A 21,369-nucleotide genomic window follows, 5' to 3' on the forward strand; every position below is an offset into this window, starting at 1 on the left:
AGGAGCTTCCCAACCTAGGGATGGAATCTGTGTCTCCAGCATTGCAGGCAGATTCTTTACCATCTGAGCCACCAGGGATGCCCTTAAAATCAACTATATGCCAATAAAAGTAAAGTATTATTTTTTAAAAAGTTGGTGAAGGATGATCAAGAACAGACTTGTGGTTACCATATGAGAAACGTTGGGGGGCGAGGTGTGGCGGTAGGGATAAATCAAGAGCTTGAGATTAAAATACACACACTACTATATATAAAATAGATCACCAACAAGGACCTACTGTATGGCCCAGGGAACTCAAATATTCTGTGATAACCTATATGAGAAAAGAATCTGAAAAAGAATGAATATATATATATATATATATGAATAATATACATATGTATAACTTAATCACTTTGCTGAACACTTGAAACTAACACAACATTGTAAACCAACTATACTCCAATAAGATTTTTTTTAAAAGATGATGAAGGATGAGAGGACTAATAAGGAGTATGTTTATAACAAAAAGAATTGTATCCTATCCGTCCTGGGCTATTGCCGTCAAAGGCCTTTGGCGATCCTAAGCTCTGTATTTTAAATGGCAGAAGACTCCTCCAATGTTTTTACAGACTCCTGGAGTGGGCTCATTCTGTTCTCCAAGCCAGGCTTCAGCAATACGTGAACCGTGAACTTCCTGATGTTCAAGCTGGTTTTAGAAAAGGCCGAGGAACCAGAGATCAAATTGCCAATATCCACTGGATCATGGAAAAAGCAAGAGAGTTCCAGAAAAACATCTATTTCTGCTTTATTGACTATGCCAAAGCCTTTGACTGTGTGGATCACAATAAACTGTGGAAAATTCTGAAAGAGATGGGAATACCAGACCACCTGACCTGCCTCTTGAGAAATCTGTATGCAGGTCAGGAAGCAACAGTTAGAACTGGACATGGAACAACAGACTGGTTCCAAATAGGAAAAGGAGTACGTCAAGGCTGTATATTGTCACCCTGCTTATTTAACTTCTATGCAGAGTACATCATGAGAAACGCTGGGCTGGAAGAAGCACAAGCTGGAATCAAGATTGCCGGGAGAAATATCAATAACCTCAGATATGCAGATGACACCACCCTTATGGCAGAAAGTGAAGAGGAACTAAAGAGCCTCTTGATGAAAGTGAAAGAGGAGAGTGAAAAAGTTGGCTTAAAGCTCAACATTCAGAAAACGAAGATCATGGCATCCGGTCCCATCACTTCATGGGAAATAGATGGGGAAACAGTGGAAACAGTGTCAGACTTTATTTTTGGGGCTCCAAAATCACTGCAGATGGTGACTGCAGCCATGAAATTAAAAGACGCTTACTCCTTGGAAGGACAGTTATGACCAACCCAGATAGCATATTCAAAAGCAGAGACATTACTTTGCCAACAAAGGTCCACCTAGTCAAGGCTATGGTTTTTCCTGTGGTCATGTATGGATGTGAGAGTTGGACTGTGAAGAAGGCTGAGCGCCGAAGAATTGATGCTTTTGAACTGTGGTGTTGCAGAAGACTCCTGAGAGTCCCTTGGACTGCAAGGAGATCCAACCAGTCCATTCTGAAGGAGATCAGCCCTGGGATTTCTTTGGAAGGAATGATGCTAAAGCTGAAACTCCAGTACTCTGGCCACCTCATGCAAAGAGTTGACTTATTGGAAAAGACTCTGATGCTGGGAGGGATTGGGGGCAGGAGGAGAAGGGGATGGCCGAGGATGAGATGGCTGGATGGCATCACTGACTTGATGGACTTGAGTGTGAGTGAACTCCGGGAGTTGATGATGGACAGGGAGGCCTGGCGTGCTGCGATTCATGGGGTCGCAAAGAGTCGGACACGACTGAGCGACTGAACTGAACTGAACCCCATTTTAAGACAAGGAAAATCTGTACTGCTGTAAATGAGGAGAAAGGGCATTTCAAGAACCTTCTGTGCTTAGCATTACTAGTGCCCTTCTTGTATGACAGCTGTGATTGTTCCAAGGTAACTCTCCATGTCTAGACCAGGTGCAAAAATGAGTGATGAAAGTGGGAGTGGGCAGGAATAGAGAAACACAGGTGCAAAATCCCTCACTTTCCTTGTAATACCAAAATTCATATTCATCTAGGTATACTTCCTCAAACCACACCTCTGAATACTAGGCCTCAACTGTTTGTCTTTCAAGTTCCAACTTCCTAACTGGCCCAGTGACCAGTTGCTTCCTTCAGTCTCTTAAATTCATCACTCTCCCTCTTCCTTATGAAAAAAGATCTCTTGATTCAGACCCCCCCAGCAACCTAGTCTTAGCAGTGAGTAGCAACACTGGTGCAGTGAGGGCTCTCGGAGGCCTGCACCTATCCCTGGTTAAGAAATGAAAATGAGAGCTGAAGGAGTAAGGTCCAAAGCAAGAGATATTAACTCATTTTCTGGCTTCCTGACTTTGCCCAAGGAGCCCCAGTCTCCACTGCGCCCACTACGCCGCCTCAATCCTTAAATAACAGGCATAGCCCTGGGGCTTCTCACCTGTTCCCACTGTCTCACCCCCATTCCCTAGCTTCCGCCACCACCGCCCACAGATTCCAGCCCCCACATCGGACCCCGCCCGGACTTCGTCTCCAATACCGGTTGCTTCTGCTGCAGCCGCTGCCATGGTGATGAATCTCGCGAGATCTGCCGCTCGCCGGTGCGCAGCTCTCGCGCGATCGGGGAGGTGGGAAGTATCCCGGTCTGGGGGTGGGGGTGCGCCGCACGGCTCCTGTCGCCGTCGCTGCTTCCGGTGCTAGGTGGAGGGCAGGAAGGAGGGAGCCGGGAGCGAGGCCAGGGGAGCAGCCGCGCTGAAATCGGCTGAGGGAGCCGGAGAGAGTGGAGCGAGAGCCGAGCGGAGCCTGTGGGGGCGGAGGCGGCGGCCGCAGCGGCGGAGCTGGGAGCAGGAACAGGTGAGGGGCTTGGAGGAGGGAAGGCGGGTCCGGGTAGAGGAGAGGCTCGGGGTGGGGGCTGCGAGGATAGAGCCCTCTCGCCCCGCTCTCCGCTCGCTCACCCGCCGGGCACTGCCTGGCATGGAGCGGTGTGGTCCTTCCCTCCCGAGAGCTCGGAGAAGGGGCGCCGGGCCAGCCACACGCCTGCCCCCGCATTTGAAGGACGCTGAGCTGGTGTGGGGGTTGGGGGCGCACACGGTTTTGTCCTCCGCCTCGCACAAGGGGGCGACCTGGGCTTCGGTGAGGAGCCCCTCGCCTGCAGGAGGTGGGCTTTTGAAGGGTCGGGGTTGAGGGGGAGGAAAGCAGTCCTGGGTGAGGTGACGTGAGGGCGGCAATGACTGTTTTGTATTCTTTTCCTATTAAAGGGCTAGGGAATAGCGCTTTTTCCTACCCGCTTTCCGCCTTCACCTTGGTAATAGACCAGAGAGAAGCCTTGCTATGGTGACACCCCTCCCCCTATCGTGGGGCAGGGGTCGGTAGGGGGGTTAGGGATTAACCTGGAACACAGGCTGGTGGGACACCCCAGGGACACTATTCTGGTGGAGGTTGAGCTTTCGGGTCCTGGGAACCGCATGTTGAGAAGAGGGCAGCAGGTGGGGAGCCAGAAGAGAGGAGGCAGCAGAAGGGGGAGGGGGATCTGGTCTTGCTTGGAGAAGAGAGGTGGTGCCTTTCTCCCCCAGGCGTAGCGGGGGCGGTCTCACTGGAGGAGGGAGCTTCTGGTCGCCAGCTCTGAGTTTCGGTCTTCCAATCCGCTTTCTTTCTTTAGGAAGTACCAGGATTCCCGGAACCGAAAATGGAGCCGTTGCTTACACTAGTGTTTGAGGGAAGAAGGTGGGGGTGAGGGGTAGGATGGAATTCCCTGTTAAAACCGGGCCACTTGATTAGCCAAGTTGTAACTTCTCTTTGGGGAAAGTTCCCTTCTTTCTGGGTTGTATTACCGCTGGTCTCCCTCTGGCTAGGCCGAGAGGAGTGTGGTATGTGGTCAGGAGTGAGAAGAAATAGTGAGGTCATCGGGGGAGGAAGAAGTGTAACTTAAAACGTGTCTCCGTCGCTGTTGGATTGGGTCACTCCTGGTCTAGGGCATGAAAGTTTTATTTGGTAGGAGATCTGCTGCAGGAGTCTGATTGCTTAGGCCAGTGCAGCTAGGGTCTGCATACTTCCTTCCCCATCCTATTCAGGTGGTGACAGTATTTGCTACCATTTTGTCTTGAGCTTGTTGTTGGGTTAAGTGTCTCCATTTGCTATGACAGGAATGGGTCAGTGAATTGGTCATTGTGCATTAGACTTGGGTTTGAATACCATGTCTATAAAAGCCTGTTCTAAGAAAGAAACTGATCCACCTTTTCACAGAATGAATCTTTGACCTTGGCTTCAGCTTGGAAGGGTCCTCTTGTATCACATATTAACATTCCTCCTGCCTCCCCGCATAGAGTTATTGCCTTGGGTAGTAAAAAAAAAAATTTTTTTTTCTTTTGTAGTCAAAATTTTTATGCGTATGTCTTGCTTTTCCAAAGAGATGAAACTTTGAGTGCAGGAATTAGATCTCGTCTTGTGTCCCCCACACTGCCTGGGCACACAGTAAGCTCTCATGAATACTGAATGTGAATGAATAGAACTTAGGTTTTCTTTTCTTTTTTTAAATATTTATTTATTTATTTGGCTGCACTGGGTCTCAGTTGTGGCACTTTAGTGCAAAATGCAGGATGGACCTGGTAACTCTTAGTTGTGGGATCTAGTTCCCTGACTAGGGATCAAACCCGGAAAGTCCTGAATTCCGGATTTCTGACCATAGTTTAAGGAAAGAGAAAGAGATGGCTTGGCTGTCATAGAGAGTTCCTGAAGATAGCTGAGTGAGGGTGTAAAGGTGTAAAGGTCTTTACCCTTTGTAATTAAGGTCTTGGTCTCCACGTTTCCTAAGAGGCACAAAACAGTTGTGGATAATGAAAGTTAAGACCCCCAAAAGAAAAGTATTAGAACACAGAGTCATTATTTAGCAGAAATCCTAGATCTCCTTTAGACCTAGGTCCTGCAGAGTTGTCTGCAGATTGAGTTCCTGATAATTACGGAGAAGGAAGCCCGTGTATGTATCTGGTACCTGGCATAGAATTGGTGGCAATGAATGGTAGCTGCTATTACTAAACTGAATGCAAGTGTAAAGGAGGACAGACAGCAGGCTAGAAAGAGTGGAAGTGAAGTCTTACGTGCACAAAGTCATAAAGTGTGTTCGTCTCTGCTACTTTCTTCCACTGGAGTCATAATAGAGGAAATGGACTCAGAGGACAGTGGGCGGGATTTATTGGTTAGAAGGAAGTTCTCTAAAACCAGGTTTGTTAAAACTGATTCAATGACTGAGGGAAATTGTGGAGTCTACTCTCCCATATACCTTTAGAAATGGATTTCAAGAGGCCTAAGACTCAAAACATGTCACTGTATTTCACTCTCCTCACCATTTTTTTTGTGTGGCTACTGTGGAACTTCCCTGACTTGGGATCGAACCTGTGCCCCGTGCAGTGGAAGTGCAGAGTCTTAACCACTGGATCACCAGGGAAGTCCTTCACATTTTTTATATTGCAGTATAGTTGATTGACATATTGTGTTCGTTTCAGGTGTGCAACAGTTTTCTTCACCATTTTTGTTACATGGTATGATAATTAAGAATGTGGACCTTGGAATTGGACACAGTTGGGTTCAAATCATGCCTCTGCTAATTACTAGTTGTATGATTTTGGTGAAATTATTTGTCTCTCTTAGCTTCATTTTCCTCATCTGTAAGGAGTATGATAATGATAGTGTCTGTTCATAGTGTTGGCATGGGAATTAAATGAGATAACATACACAAAGTGCTTAGGGTTATACAAAGCACACATAGTAAGCTTCAAGTAAATGTTAGCTGCTATTAATAATCACCATAACAGTAATAATAACATGAGCCCTCAGGGCTGCCTTAAAAAAGAGGAGGTTTACAAAAGAACAACTTGCTGCCTGAAGCGCCTATGTAGAGGGGTGATTGTTACCATGACTTTCTGTGCTGGTCGTAGGCTTATGAGCAATGAAATCTTTTTTCAGCATCAGCCTCACAGAGGCAGCTCCTGTTGGCTGAGTGGGAGGTGAAGCTGGAGCAAGGCAGGGGCCCTGAACCATCAACTGGGATGTAGAGTGAGGATGTGGGGGCTCAGAAATAGTGTTCATAATACAAAAGTCAGAGTGACTCTGAGGTAATGGTTGACTCTTCCGTGAAAGAGCACCCTAATTGGCCTATGTCAGGTGTTTAGATTCCTGGGTCCCATTATTTTAGATCTTGGTATTTTAGCATCCTCCATTTCCTGGGCCACTCTTTTCACTTAGTCATATCTCCTTTAAATGTCTGCCTCTGTTTCAGAATGTACTGTATTACAGTCCAGAGTTGCAATGTCTGTAAATCTGTCTACTATGCCTTTTCCAACATCTGTTTCAAGTATAGGTGGAGTGCTAATAAAGGTTTTGGATAATGAAAGGACATGGGGAGCATTTAGAAAGAGTTCTACAAATGTTTGAAGGCTTTGTCTTATAGTCTGGGAAAGAACTGACTGACGTAGGGATTCTACCAAGGTGTTAGAGATTTGTCATGGATTTCTGCAGAGGACCTGCTGCATCAGATGGACCAGAAAAAGAAATGGCTCAAGATATTAGGGATCCACGGTTATCACCATATTCCTGAAGAAAGTTGAAATGACTGGGCATGGCAGATATTAGTTCCTTGACAACCAGGGATTGAACCCAGGCCCTTGGCATTGAAATTGTGGTGTCTAAACCACTGGACTGCCATGGAATTCCCATAACCTGCCCTTTATGAGCTTAAACACAAGCGTGTCAAGCATGAATGTTTAAATTTCAACATGATTTAGGATGCAGAAGAACATTAGCTTTCTGTTGGAGTGGTTTAATTCTTCATCCTCCCCTTTTTGAAAAAAAGGAATCTAACCATACCTTATATAAAGTCTTATTTGAAGTCTAATACGTAAAATGGATAAAAGCAGTGCTGCTGTGGTAGTGGTGAAGAGTGGTGGACCATAATCAGAACCTCTCAGATAGTTTTCCCTTTCCCCTAGGCAGGCTCTGAATCCCATCCAAGGAACCTGAGAACATGGAAGCCACTTTGCCAGTTTGTCAGTTACAGGAAAAAGATTGGAGATCACATATAGAATACTGTCTTCCTCAACCTCACGAGCGTTTGCCACCATCAGTAGAACTGAGTTCAGCAACAAGTATATCAGTCACTAGCTACAGATCAGTCATGGAGCTGGATGCTGGGAGCATGAAACATGAATAAGGCACAGTCCCAGCTGTCAAGGGACTGAGAGTCTAGTGTTGTTTTCCCACCTTGGTGTCCTGAGAAAATGGTAACAGTGAAACAGGCATAGTTGCTTGCAACCTGAGATGACCGGCCCATGGGCTCTAGCCACTCTAAGCCCTAGCTATCCAGTATTGATGGGATCAGCATCTTCAGCTGACCTGTATTACATTAAAGGCACATTATTTGGGAAGTTCCAGCTCTGGAAAGCAAAACACACCAAGGTAAATAAAACATTCTGTGCTAAGTCCTAGAGTAGAAGTGTGTTTGAGGTGCTGAGGGATCACAAAAGGCTCTTATCCCCCAAGGTAGGACATTCCCTGTCTTTTGTATTCTTAGGCTGCTCTGTTACAGGTGGCCTTGTCCAAATCATGGCCTCCTGTTTTCATCTGTTCACTGGCAGCTCCATTTTGACATGCATAGTGGGACCAGATTGGGGCAAAGGTTTACTAGGACTTTAGGCTGATTACTCATGGGATTTCAGTGATTTTGTAATTAGGAAGGTACAGTGTACTGGATATCCAAGGCTAGAGATGTGGGCATTGGAGCAGACATCAAATATCAGGATATGGTACAGTTGTAAGGTGGTCAGATTCTAAGAATAGGGCACACTGAAAGCTTTGATTAGAGGGCAGTGCCACGGAATGTTCCAGGGAAAGAAATGAGTCTAGTTTTTATTTGGTCACTGTCTTATCTAGCTAGGTCATGTATTCTGAAACAGACTTGAGGTTCTGTTCTGACTCACTTGCTGAGGTTTGTCTTTGGGAAAAGCCATACCCTTCTCTGGTGTGTGGGTCTATCAGGGCAGTTTAGAATCCTTCGCTTGACTTTGTGGCTTCCTTCAGGTTATCCTGAACTGGAGTCTTCCTCTTGGACTAGAAGGGAAACTGATGTTTAATGATTCTGACTCAAACCTAAATGCTGTTAGTTAAGTGGAGACTAATTTTAGTCATATGTTCTAATTTATAACAAGGCCATTCATTGATTGCCTAGTAGCTAAGTTCAGTAGGTATCTTTCAGGCCTTATCTTAATTTGACTTTTTCGTAGCCTTTGACCCTCTTTTTTTTCTTTCCTCATTGGTGTCTCTGATGCCTTAGTCTCTTGATTTCCTTTTTACCCTTTTGGTTGCTTCCTACTCTCTTTCCTGGCCTTTTTTTGCTTTAAATGTTGATGTGCCCCAGGTTTTTATCTTTGGGCTTTTCTCCTGTCTGAGCATACACACTCTCTCTAGATACATAGATTAGGATGTATCAGTTGCAAAAGATAGAAAACACACCTGTGAAGGACTTCCCTGGTGATCCACTGGCTAAGAATCCGCCTTCCAAAGCAAAGAACTTGGGTTCTATCCCTAGTCCCGGGAGGATCCCACATGCCTCAAGGCAACTAAGCCCGTATGCTGCAAGTGAGCCCACCCTCTAGAGCCTGAGCATCGGAGCTAGAGATAGCTCACATGCGACGAAGACTCAGCGCAGCCAAAATAAAAAAAGAAGAAAGAAAACACACTGTGGCTCAAATAATTCGAGGATTTATTAAACACCTAGCAGGAAATCTGGGTGAAATAAGCCAGACACAAAAGGACAGGTATTGTTTGATTCCACATTAACGTGGTACCTAGAATAGTCAGATTCAGAAACAGTATAGTGGTTGTTTCCAGGGGGTAGGGGAGGGGCATTACTGGTTAACAAGTAGAGTTTCAGTTTGGGAAGATGCAAAAGTTCTGGAGATGCACGGTGGTGATGGTTGCACAACAGTGGAACTGTACTTAATGCCACTGAACTGTACATTTAAACTTAAAAATGATTAAAATGGTAAATTTTATGTATATTTTACCACAAGGCTTCCCAGGTGACACAGTGGGTAAAGAATACCCCTGCAGTCCAGGAGACTCAGGTTCAATTCCTGGGTCAGGAGGATACCCTGAAGGCGGGCGTGGCAACCGGTTCCAGGATTCTTGCCTGGAGAGTCTCATGGACAGAGGAGCCTGGTGGGCTATGGTCAATGGGGTTGCAAAGAGTCAGGCACAGCTGCAGCAGCTGAGCACACACTCACAGTCTGCCACATGCAGAAGTAGTTCAGGGGAAGAACATTCCTTCTTACAATTTTTTTTGATCTACCAACTAAACACTGGTAGGATCCAGGTTTTTCTGCTCTGATATCCTAGTGTTGTTGTGTCTGTCCCTTCATATACTCAAGATTACTCCAGCATCTCGCCCTTCTACATTAACATCCAAAAGCTAGAGAAGAGAACACTGATATATGTTCTTTTTTAGGATTGAGGAAATCTTTCCCAGATATTCCCAGTAGACTTTTCTTACATCTTATTGCCCAGAATTAGTGCTTGAGCATTTGTGACTCAAATCATGGTGAGAGAAATGAAATGCCCAGAGTCTTTACTGATCAGCTTTCATACCCTAGGTCTGGGGAGGGGTAGCTCATAACCACTGCCTGCCAATGTCTGAACAAATTAGGGGTTCTGTTAGAAGAAAGAAGGGAAGATGGCTGTTGGGGCAGGCAGCCAGTAACTGCTGCCACCCTGAATCTTCCTGGTTCCTCTTGGGGCTTCAGTTACTGTCTATGCACATGGTTCCAAATACCCTGACCAGACTTTTCTCCTGATCTTCAGACCTTAGCACTTCACAATTAATCTAAAAACAAGCATCTTTGCTGCCAGATCTGTTTCTGTAGTGTTTCCAGTCTAAAGAAGTGCCACTGACTCACACAGGCCAGAAACCTGGGAGTCGTCTTGGACTCTCCTCTCCCTACTATAATCAGCTATCAATCCTGTGAGGTCTACTGTTTTGGTGTTTCAGATCTGTCCTGTCCTCTCTATTGCCACCTCTGTTTCAGAACTTTTGATTTCTTTTTTTTTCTCTTTTTAAATTTTATTTATTGAAAATTTTAAATTTATTTTTTCATTGAAGGATAATTGCTGTACACAGTTTTGTTTTGTTTTTTTCTGTCAAACATCAACATGAATCATCCATAGGTATACATATGTCCTCTCTGTCTTGAACCTCCCTCTCATCTCCCTCCCCATCCCACCCTTCTAAGAACTTTGGATTTCTTATCTGTATTACTGGACCTCCCAAGTGGTCTCTTTCCCTCTGTCTTTCCCCCTTATTCCCTAACTTATTCCCTAAACTGCTGTCAGAACGATCTTTCTAAAGCACATATCTGATCATGTTACTCAGTGTTACCTTTAGGGCCCTTCATGATCTGGCTCCTGCTTCCCTCTCCAGCCTCATCCCTTCTTTTTACTCACGATGCTGCATCCACATACATGGCCTCCTGGTTGCACCTGGCTTTGGCTAATCACTGTTCTAACTCATCTTTATGCCTGTGCCTACACTCCTCCCTCTTCCACCTTCCCTATTCTTTAGTGTCTGACTGATTCATATTCTTCCTTTAAGAGTCAGCTCAGGTGTGACCAGAGAGTCATGTCTTGGAATTGGCCTTCATCCTCCAGCCTTGATTAACTGCTCTAGCTTTCTGTCCCCATAATACTGTGTGCTTATCCCACTCTTAGCCTCACACTGTAATCCTCTGTTTCCTAGTCTTTCTCTCCCATTGACTGAGTTTCATGAAGGCAGAAACTGTCTTCCTCTGTATCCCTAGTTCATTATACTTAATAAACGTTTAATGAATGAATGGAAACTGACATCAGAAGCTGTTTCTTGGCTTTGGGAAATCTTTGAGTTTAATAGAAGCCATTGGGATACTAATCTACGAGTTCTTGTGTGCTGATTACAGTGCTCTTGAGACAAAAATTTGGAAAGTTTACATAGGTCACAAGCCAGCTGCATTAAGGAAACCAAATACAGGCAGACCTTGCTTTGGTTTCCCTAAATTTTTTGGTCTATTCCATGGGCTGTGCTAAAAATAGCATCTTTATTAGTGATGTCTCAATTTGAAAATCATCTGGGAATATAGCTGTTTTTTGTGCACTCTGCCTGGCAGCAGAGGGTTTGGGAGACTCTGGTCTTCTTTTCCTTTAGCCCATGTAGCCTGAAAAGGAGGTGCTGAATCAGGAGTCCCCTAGGGGTGTCTCAGGACACATGCCTGTGAAAAGAACAGGGAGTGTGCATGGCAGACTGAGCTGTGACTCTCAGAATCACCTGGAGTGTGAGGCAGACAGGCCTCAAGTCAAAGTGACTAAACAGTCAGTGACAGCAACAGCCTGCCTCTCCTGGGGTGGTGGGGGTGGGAGGGAGGGGTTGGGGGCCGTGAGTGATCATCAGTGAGGGCATCCTCAGGTGAGGTCAGTCGGTGTGCCCGATCCAACTGCACTGTCCAGCACTGCTGCTGCTGCTGCTAAGTCGCTTCAGCCGTGTCCGACTCTGTGGGACCCCACAGAGGGCAGCCTACCAGGCTCTGTGGTCCCTGGGATTCTCCAGGCAAGAACACCGGAGTGGGTTGCCATTGCCTTCTCCATTGTCTGAAAGTGAAAAGTGAAAGTGAAGTCGATCAGTCGTGTCCAACTCATAGCGACCCCATGGACTGCAGCCCACCAGGCTCCTCCATCCATGGGATTTTCTAGGCAAGAGTACTGGAGTGGGGTGCCATTGCCTTCTCCGACTGTCCAACACGGATTATACTAAAACACATTTTTAGAGTTCCTGTTGCTGCTTTTACCACTGATAACAAAGTTTGTAACTGTACAATAGAATGTTGAGACATCCTTTTTGTTAATAGAGATATTGCTGTATTCCATTTTTCATCTTGAGCCACTCACCTTCAGTGTTAACTGCTTCCTGTTTCTCCCAGCCCATGGAACCCTGGTATTTTGCCTTATTGACACAGGAATGCCATCTGTGGCAAAAGAGAATGACTATAGGCTGTATAGTACATAGACAATCCGAGGTTGGTTTGTTTGCCATTCTGCTTCCCAGAGCTGCTTCTAGCAATGCAGTGCTGTGAAAGTGAGAGCTGACTATATAGCCGTAGGTGTATGTTCATGGCACAGAGCTGAAAGTTGCCACCATCCTGGTGGTCGGGGCAGCATGCCATCTGGAAACAGACAGGAGCAAGGAAAGCCAAGACAAGAAAGCCAGCACTTGCTTTGGACTGTTCATCTGAGTCAAGCTCCTGATTATATTAAAGAAGAGTTGTAATGTTCATTAATTTCAAGGCCCTGGGGTGCCATGGGGGACGCATGGTAACTACTTGAATATTTCATTAGTTATCTGCCAGCCCCATTGAGTTTTAAATGCCAAGAGAAAATTTTACCACTTTTAGTCTTCTCGTCCTTTCATGGCTTTCCCAAATCAGTCTTAAGGTCAGTATGTGTGGAAAATGGCCAGGAATTGACAGGAAAGCTGAGCAGCCATCTGTGCACCACATGGAGACACCAAGATACCAAGTACTGCTAGGACAGAAGAAATGATACAAGCCTTAGATGAGGCTTAAATCAGCCAGTGTGCTTGCTTGAACTCCTACAGCGGGGCTTGGCACTGGGAGCAAGGAAAGATCCAAAATAAATAAGAGGCATAGTCCTTGCACATGGTGAGCACATGGTTAAACTGGGGAGACAGTAAAAGCACAGATTTAGAAGGACGAACTCCACAACATAGTGGCACTTGAATGGTTCAGATAATTCAGGGGTCTTTTTGTAGCTTGCCAGGAAATAGAAATCAGTGTAACACTGGGATCCGCTTTTGAACCAAGACTTCAGTGTGATAGCTTAGCAAAGAAGCAAACCAAAGGACAGTGTGTGCATGTTCTGGGGCAAGGGCTCGCTTTCAGCCACTGCTCTACTCACAGTTGGTAATCCTTTAATCAGCAATACTTCTAGTCATGAAGGATGGCAAGATAAATGTGTGGTATAAATTCAGTTCAGAATCTGGGCCAAAGCCTATTACCTAAGCTTTAAAGCAAAGTGTCATCTGGAACTAAAGGAAAAGACACGTGAGCGGGAAACAAGGTAAAAACTAGGAGGACTTGGGGAAGGTATAAGTTTCTGGAAGTGAAGGCATCAGAACCAGAAGTCTGACTACCACGGATTACCAGAGTTAGTAGGATCTGATCTTACTAGCTGAGTAGGTTTCCCCTCCTGCCTCAGGAATCCTCAGGAATCTGTCTGCCTGGGTGGTTGAGGCAGGAGGGGCCGGGTGGATGGCTAGTGGGCGACTTGGCTGAAGTTGCACCCTAAAGTTGAGCCAGGCCCTCCCCCTGGGGTGTGAGCCCTCTGGGTCAGGGGCTGGGCTCCTCTGTGGAACCTACCCAGAGCACCACGCCTGGCTTATTAGTGAATGTCTGCAGAGGCCTTTGAAGATGAAACACTCCATAAGCACTGATTGTTTGTTTTTTGGACAAACTAGTACTTTGGTCTCCAGGGGCCGTTGATCTGGCTCCTTTTTACCAGTCTGGAATTCACTGCAAACTGAGGAGAGTAGGAAACAAATAAACAAACCTAAAATAGTTTTTGAAAAAAACAACTAAACTCCCACCAAACCCCCGTGCTTTAGCTTGAAAATAGGATTCCTCCCTGTCCATCTTTCACATTCTTGGGTTTGGGTGCACTCTGTCTTGACCTGTTCCTTTGCCTGCTGGGTTTGTGGTATGCATATGTGTACCTCTGGTTCCCAGACTGTGGAGAACGCCAGCAGCTGGCATATGGTGATCGCTGAATAAGCTGCTGCTGACGCATCGGCTCCTGCAGGCACAGAGAGCTGGCTGGCATGGGTGATTCTGAACCCCTGCTTCATTGTTGTTTCAAGGAGTCATTTCTGTGGCTGTCCTGAGCCATCCAGATGGGAGAGAAGGGAAGAAGTCAATGACTCTATGATTCTGTCAGTCTGGGGCAGTGGGCAAAGTGGGCAGATAGGCATTTTGTACTTCGGTAGTGTGCTAGCTGCTCCCTCATTTCCGCCAATGATGTATCAGGCAGAAGCGTCTAACCTGAGTGAGCTGCTAGTGAGGTCAGTAGAGACCTTGTGAGTTAATTCAGTTATCCAGCTATGAAGTGTGCCAGGCACTAGTCAAGGCACCAGGAACACAGCAGGGAACAAAATAGACAAGGAACTGACATGACAGTAGGAGGAGAAAACAGTACAGAAGGAAACAAGTACAGAATGTGTCAGACGGTGGTAAATGCTACGAGGAAGAAGCGGAATGATGGGTTAGAGAAGCGTGTGTGTGTGTCACAGGTGGCTGTGGAAGGCCTCTTTGATAAAGGGACAGTCGAACAGACACCTGAAGGAAGCGAGGGAGAGCTCCACGAAGGCTGTCTCGGAGATCAGCCTTCCAGGCAGAGTGAAGAGCAGGGACAAAAGCTTTGAGACTGGAGAGTGTTGGGGAACTGGAGTACGCACAGGGGAGAGTAGGAGGCCTGATGAGAGAAGCGGGAATGCAGACTGTGCCGGACTTTGTAGGCCACGATGGCTTTGGGTTTTACAGAAAGGGAGCTATGAAGCCCAGAGAGGGTTTTGAACAGAGGCGCAGCCTGACCTGGTTTTGCTTTTACAATCAGTCTGGCTGCTCTGGAGAATAGGTTGAAGAGGGTGAGAACAGAAGCAGAGAATGAGCTGACGGCCTCATTGCAGGTGACCCTGTGGAGCAGCTGTCCCGGGAGGCACCACGGGAGCCCAGGACCTAGCTGGGTGAGGAATGAGGGGGAGCCTCTCCACACCCCACCTCCCAGCTCTCAGCTCACTGTTGTATGCGCAGAGTACAGCTTTAGCAGCTGGCAGTTCACAGAGTGGAAAGGATCAGCTTTTCTTAGGAGTGCTGCTTTCTTCTTCCTGCTTAATTTTGGTGTGTAGAAGGAAAGTGTAGAAACACAGGAAGGGAAGAAGCAGAATCTCTTAATTAGGGCTGAGAGCATAAACCTTGGGAACCTGACAAGCTTGAACCTTGTCAAGAATCACAAAGAGCCACTCCTTATTCCATTCCCTCCTCTCCTACCTTTTCCAGAAGTCTCAGGGCAAGGTTGGGGGAAGGAGAGGCATTAACGATCTCCCTATGCATTGGGATACAGTATAGAATGGCAGGACTGAAGGGACTTTAGAAATCATCTAGTTCAACCTCCTCCGTTTACAGGTGCGGATAAGAACAGGTGAAATAACCCATCCAGCGTCACCTGGGTGGATTACTGGCAGAAGCAGGGGACCTGAGTGTTCACTGCTTTGTCTCTGCTCCCAAAGGCTCAGGATCTAAGTGGGCCTTGATCTTCATAGTACGCTCAGGCTCTCGGTTTGTCATAAAAGAACTCCAGCCATGACTGTGGCCAGTCCCATTATCTTGAAGTCCTGACAAGCAGATGGTAGTGAGTCTGCATTTCTTTGCCTAGGATCAAGCCCTCCATACCAGGGTCCAGGCCCGAACCAGACTGCCACTGCCCCCACTGCACCCTACTGTCCTCAGAAAGCGAGTGCTGTGATCATGGGTAACATCTTTGGAAACCTTCTCAAGAGCCTGATTGGGAAGAAGGAGATGCGCATCCTGATGGTGGGCCTGGATGCCGCAGGAAAGACCACCATCCTGTACAAGCTGAAACTGGGCGAGATCGTCACCACCATCCCCACCATTGGTAAGGGTAATACTCAGATGGAGGCTCTCATGCCCACCCCTGAGCCAGGTAGGGGGCCTATTCCTGGATCCCCCACCTGGCCACCGGCAAGTCCTTACGGTCTGTGGGGTTCAGGGAAGAGTGGTTATTTAGCTTCCCCGCAGGTGCTGGGCCTGCCATTTGCACACCTACCCTAGCCCTCTCTGATGCAGGAACTTCCTCACCCTGGCACCCAACAGTGGCCCTCAAGCACTGAGCTGGTTTGTTCTCTGTTGTTTGAAAAGCAGGTGAAGAGCTTTGATGTTCCTGCCAGAGGCCTGGAATTGCTTCAGTTTAGATCCTTGGTGGCCCTGATCCCAGTTAAGACCTGCCTCTGGGAGGGAGAGCATTTGCCTTGTGGAAGCAGCTCTAGATCACCATCATCAGCTGGTTCTGCTTTCGGGGCTCCAGGACTGTCACCCACTTCTTGTTCCCCATTCTGCCTCACAGGCCCCACTTCTCAACTGAGGCCGACTCGGTGGCCCAGGGACAGGAGTGGGGCTGAGTCATTTCTTTTGCAGGAGAGAGAGTCAAAGACTGAGAATGAGTGGGGAAGGTTGTCTCACCCAGGCAGTTGGGAACCTCCCAACTGGCCCTCTTCGTCCTCTTCTGCTGCTTCTCTGAGGTTTTCTTTTTGGCCTTAATGCTGCTAAGTCAGGGAACACCAGGTCTGAGGAGGCCTTACTTTCTTTTCTTTGCTAGGCCTGGGGGAAACAGAAATAACCCAATGGGGCATTGTTTGCAGGCCTGGTATTTCTGGCCAAATGACCACTGTCTGTTTTTTCCCCAAAGGGTTCAATGTGGAGACAGTGGAGTACAAGAACATCAGCTTCACAGTTTGGGATGTAGGTGGCCAGGACAAGATTCGGCCTCTCTGGAGACACTACTTCCAGAACACCCAAGGTAGGGCGTGTGAATTGCCCATGGACTGGCACGGGTTGGTTGGGTGTGAGCAGAGGGTGGCTGTTGTTCTTGGTTATCAGGCACCAGCTCTTGCCCTGCTGCAGCTCCTAGGGGTGGGAGACAGGAGAAGAGGGAGCAGATACTCGAAGGGTATAAGGAGGGTGTTTTCTCTTTGTGGTGGGGGAGGGGAGTTGATCTGTCGTCTCTGTGCAGCCCATGCTCTGCCTCCCCAGGGTTGATATTTGTGGTCGACAGCAATGATCGAGAGCGAGTAAATGAGGCCCGGGAGGAGCTGATGAGGATGCTGGCGGAGGATGAGCTCCGGGATGCTGTGCTCCTTGTCTTTGCAAACAAACAGGTGTGACATCTCCCTGCCTCTGCGTTTGAGAGAGGGCAGCCTGGCCGTGGAAGTCATGGGATCTTGGAGCCCATTGTGTGGTAAACCCTATGACTAGGCTGTCAATTTGGAAAGTAGGAAATATGATTAGGTGGCTTCTTTATGCTCTTCTTGTCCCCTTCCCCCATCCCAGCTTTACTTAGCAGTGTTTCTGTCCAGAGGGACTGGTGTGGTAGATCCTTTACCTCCAGCCCCTTTGTTATCTCACCTGTTATCTGCTTTAGTGGAACAGCCCTCTCTCTTACTGTCAGATGGACCTGATTGTCTGCCCATCTGAATCACTTCTCCACTTCCCTAGCAACCCCATACTTGGTTTCCAGCTCCTCAGTGGAATGACCTTTAGTGCCTTGGCTCTGGAGTTCTAGGATGATTAAATCCAAAGTGGTTCTTTAGGATCTTGCTCTGGGTTCCTCCACTGAAGAAGGAGGAGAGGGTGCTGGTATATCTGCCTTTGCTAGGTGGGTGCTCTAGAAGCTTCTGCAAGATCCTGAGGCTCCTTTTTGTGTCTCCCTTGTGCTTCAGGATTTGCCTAATGCCATGAATGCTGCTGAGATCACAGACAAGTTGGGCCTGCATTCCCTGCGCCACCGCAACTGGTACATTCAGGCCACCTGTGCCACCAGCGGGGACGGGCTGTACGAAGGCCTGGACTGGCTGGCCAATCAGCTCAAAAACAAGAAGTGAGAGCCAGACAGCCCTATCCGACCACCCCATCCACCCCTACTGTCTCCCTGACCCAGCCCTACCCTTTTCCTTCCTGTTGCCAGTGCGGCCAGAGCCCTGGGTATCATGTCCGCATGCCCAGCAACAGCCTTGCTTCCCCTGCCCTCCCCTCCCCCATCCATGACCAGTCCCCAGTTGCTGTCCTGATGATGAATCATTCCAATTTACCGGATTTAAAACAAAAAACAAGGTTGTTATGGTTTCATGGGGTGGGCCCCCCCCTCAAGCTCGGGCTTGGGAGGTGGGATGGGGTGTTCCCTCCGGTTTGCTTCGTTTGGCTCTAGTTGCTGTGCTCTTGGCATCTGAGTCCTTTCCCTCTCCCTACAGGCCCCTCTTCCCTTCCCCATCTTCCTTTCCTTTGCTGCTCTCCCCCTATTCTACATGGAAATTGCACGGGCCTCTCTGTGTGTGCGTGCATGTGTGCGCGTGTATATACCTGTATAGAGAGATATATATGGGGGCCAAGGAGCAGGTGGAGGAGGTGGGTGCAGCTCAGGGCTTGGAGCAGGACACTGCCCACTCTCGTCTATCAGCTGCTCCTCCCATGCTAGCGAGATAAAGGGAAGGAGATGGAGGGGAGGCTGCCCCAGTCCTGGGCTAGTGTCTCTCCACTGCAGGTAGGTTTTCCTGGATGACAGGGCAGATGACAGCTTCTCTGCCACCATCTTCCTCTATCCCTCTCTCCACCCCACTCAGGTCAGGGGGGTGGCATTTGTCTCTAGATGACTGTTCCCAAGGAGATGCCATTCTGCCCTGCCTTTTTGTGAAAGGAGAGAGGAACCCACTCACTCTTTATCAGCTCAGAGTGTTCAGCTGATCCTCCCCCTCGTCCTTAGATCTGTTTCTCCGAGCTGGAGCGGGGAGGTAGGGATAGCAAGACCATGGGTTGTATTTGGGACCCAGGGCACTGGGGAGAGGGGCTCAGGTTTTCCATCTTCATCCTCTTTTGTTATTAGGAGAAGGTGAAACACAGATCAGTTTCCCTATTCCTGCCTCGTCCCCCTCTGTCTTCTGATCTTGGGCCTGGGTGGTTCCCCTGTCCTTTGTCAGAAGTTTCCTCACCCTGGTAGTTCTGCTGGCCTTACCAGAGCCGGCTGGCTGGTTTGCTGAGGAGCAGGGGAGTGGGGTGACACAGCAGACCTCAGCAGCAAGCCACCTCTTCTCCATTTTTATCTAGTCCAGGGCATGCTGAACGATGGAAATTTCTGTTTCCAGACCCTGAGACCATCCTGCCGTCACTCCCCACTCCATCCCAACAGCCTTTCCCTGCCCTCTCCACCCACTTCCCATAAATGGATCTGGGCATTGGAATGGAGGAAACTGGGCTCCGAAGTGATTGTTGGTGCTGATGGGTTGCAGCGTCTTCCGAGTCCTCCCTCCATTATCATGTAGTTGTTCAGAAGCTGCTGCTACTGTGTCTCTGTCTACAGGAGGCACTTGTCCCTGAGATCCTGGCCTGGGTTCCTGACTTCCGCGGTTTCTGTGAAGCCGTGGCTTTTCTGCGGGCTCCTGTGTGTGCTGGCTGCGCCCTGAGCTCCAAGACGGCCGCCCATAACCTTTTTGCTAATGTCAGGGCCCAGGGCCTCCATAGCATGGCTGAGGGACCCCTTCCCAGAGGGGCTGTCCCAAGCTCCACCCCATGGGGCCAGGCTTCCTGCCACCTTTGTCTACAACAGGCGGATCAGTACCCCCTACCCCACCTCAGATTGAACTGTGAAAGAGAGGTTCCAGGGGTGTCTCAGTGCCAGCTCCTTAGTGATGTGTTAATTATCCAAGATGCAGTGGGTGTATGCAGGTCTCTTGCGCTCTAGGCCTTTGTGTGTGTGCGTGTGTATGTGTGGTTGGTGGCAGGGTTGGGGGAGGGGTTGCTGGAGCTTCTGGTTCATTTTAACATGTATTCACTCCCCTGACCCCACAGATGCTTCCCTCGTATTTTGCTTTGCCTTTGTCTCTGTTTTGTCAGATGTTTTTTTGTTCCTGCTCCTGTTGCCTCTGCCTCCCGGAACTCTTTCCTTTGCCTTCTCACCTGCTTCACTGCTGTTGCCTGTTTGTCTCCCTTTTCCTTGGGAAAATTTCCTTAGGATTGCTCACTCTGTATCGTTGTGGTTGGTGAGGACTTTGCCTCCTCTCCTGCCTCACTCCCTCTCTAACCCTGCCAAGTTAGATGTCAGTCCCAAATGGGTTTTTCTCATTTTAGACCTACCCCGGACCTTGGTTTGAGGGCCTTCAGGGACTGGTGGGGCTGAGGGTGTTGGGAAACAGTCTTGGAGGTTGCCTGGGTGCTGCTCAAGGATCTGTCCAGCAGGGGGCAGTAAATGATCTTGTTAGTATGCCAGGCTGCTGGGCCCTCGGCAGGGGCGGTCTTTCTGCATTCCCATTCACCCAAAAGCGCTTTCGGAATTGGGTGTTTCATTCCACTTCTACCCACTCCCTCCCCTACTTTCCTCTGGTAGGTTTAATTTTTTGCTTTCCTTTGTTCCAGCCTTTCTTTTCCCTGGGAATTTCCCCTGTTCCCCCCTAAAAGTTTGTTTGTGGTGTTATAGTGGTAACTGCAGTTCTGAACTGGTTTTTCTCTTCTTTTTTTCTCCTCTGGAATGTAGACTGTATATGTTTAATAACTCACCTTCTCTCTCCTTGCTCAAAATGTGGGATACGCGATGACTGTGACCCTGGTTGGAAATTAAACTTGTTTTATGCAGCTTTGGAGCAGACCTTCATCCTTGATGTGCAGCAGCCGTGGCACAGAGTTTATTGGTGAGGGTAGTTCTGCTTCTGGTCCCCCTCTCCAGACTGCTCTTTGTTTCAGCAGAGGGGTAAAGGGTACTCTGGACTGGGGAGAGTGAAGTGATGGAGGTTCATCTCCACACTGCTTACTGTTTCCCATCATACCCCAAAAGGGAGCTGAAATGAATCAGGGCCCAGAGTTTGAGGGCTTTGTGACTTTGCCCCTCAAGTTGTAAAGGGTTTAACCCTGAACTTAGCCATGTTCATCATCTTCTAGTAGACTTAGGGACTCCAATAGAGGGCCCTAATGCCTCACACAGCCCCCACTCTCAGATGTCCCCAGCCCTGTGCCTCAGGTGCTTCTAGTTGGACCAGGGTCCCCTCATCCATAGGTTGGAATCTGCTTACCCATCTAGTTCTGGACTTTGGCATTGAGTAAGGTGAAGGGTAAAGGTCTGAGTAGTGTAATGAACTTGACCCTCCTTATAGCTCATGGCCCTGCATCACCTCTGATTTAGGTGTCCGGTTCCCCATTGTCAGGAGGCCAGACCTCATCCAGAGATAATGTTTTGAGGAAAAAGACAAGCCTTGTCCTTCCATCCAATTCCCACCACTACTCTTTTCCTCTCCTGCTGTTACTCAGGCAAAGAAAGGGATACTGCTCCCCTTTCTTGGTGAGGTCTGAGTGAGCCAGGCAGGCCTTCCCCGCTCTCACCACTTAACTAAGCTTTAATGACAGAGGTCTTCCCAACTCGATGTTATGGAAAAGGCACAGGATATAG

General features: G+C 48.1%; 1 protein-coding gene across 1 annotated transcript; it reads left to right on the forward strand.

Annotated features, from left to right (window-relative positions):
* The first annotated feature begins 2,683 nt into the window (after window positions 1-2,683).
* On the forward strand, window positions 2,684-20,561 carry ARF3 (ADP ribosylation factor 3). The gene is made up of 5 exons (XM_061416272.1): window positions 2,684-2,925; window positions 15,583-15,822; window positions 16,633-16,743; window positions 16,977-17,101; window positions 17,663-20,561. Exons 2-5 carry the CDS (start codon window positions 15,675-15,677, stop codon window positions 17,822-17,824), a joined length of 546 nt encoding a protein of 181 aa, XP_061272256.1. The 5' UTR covers window positions 2,684-2,925; window positions 15,583-15,674; the 3' UTR covers window positions 17,825-20,561.
* Window positions 20,562-21,369: the final 808 nt, after the last annotated feature.

Source organism: Bos javanicus, chromosome 5 (genome assembly GCF_032452875.1).
Source record: "Bos javanicus breed banteng chromosome 5, ARS-OSU_banteng_1.0, whole genome shotgun sequence".
NCBI lineage: Eukaryota > Metazoa > Chordata > Mammalia > Artiodactyla > Bovidae > Bos > Bos javanicus.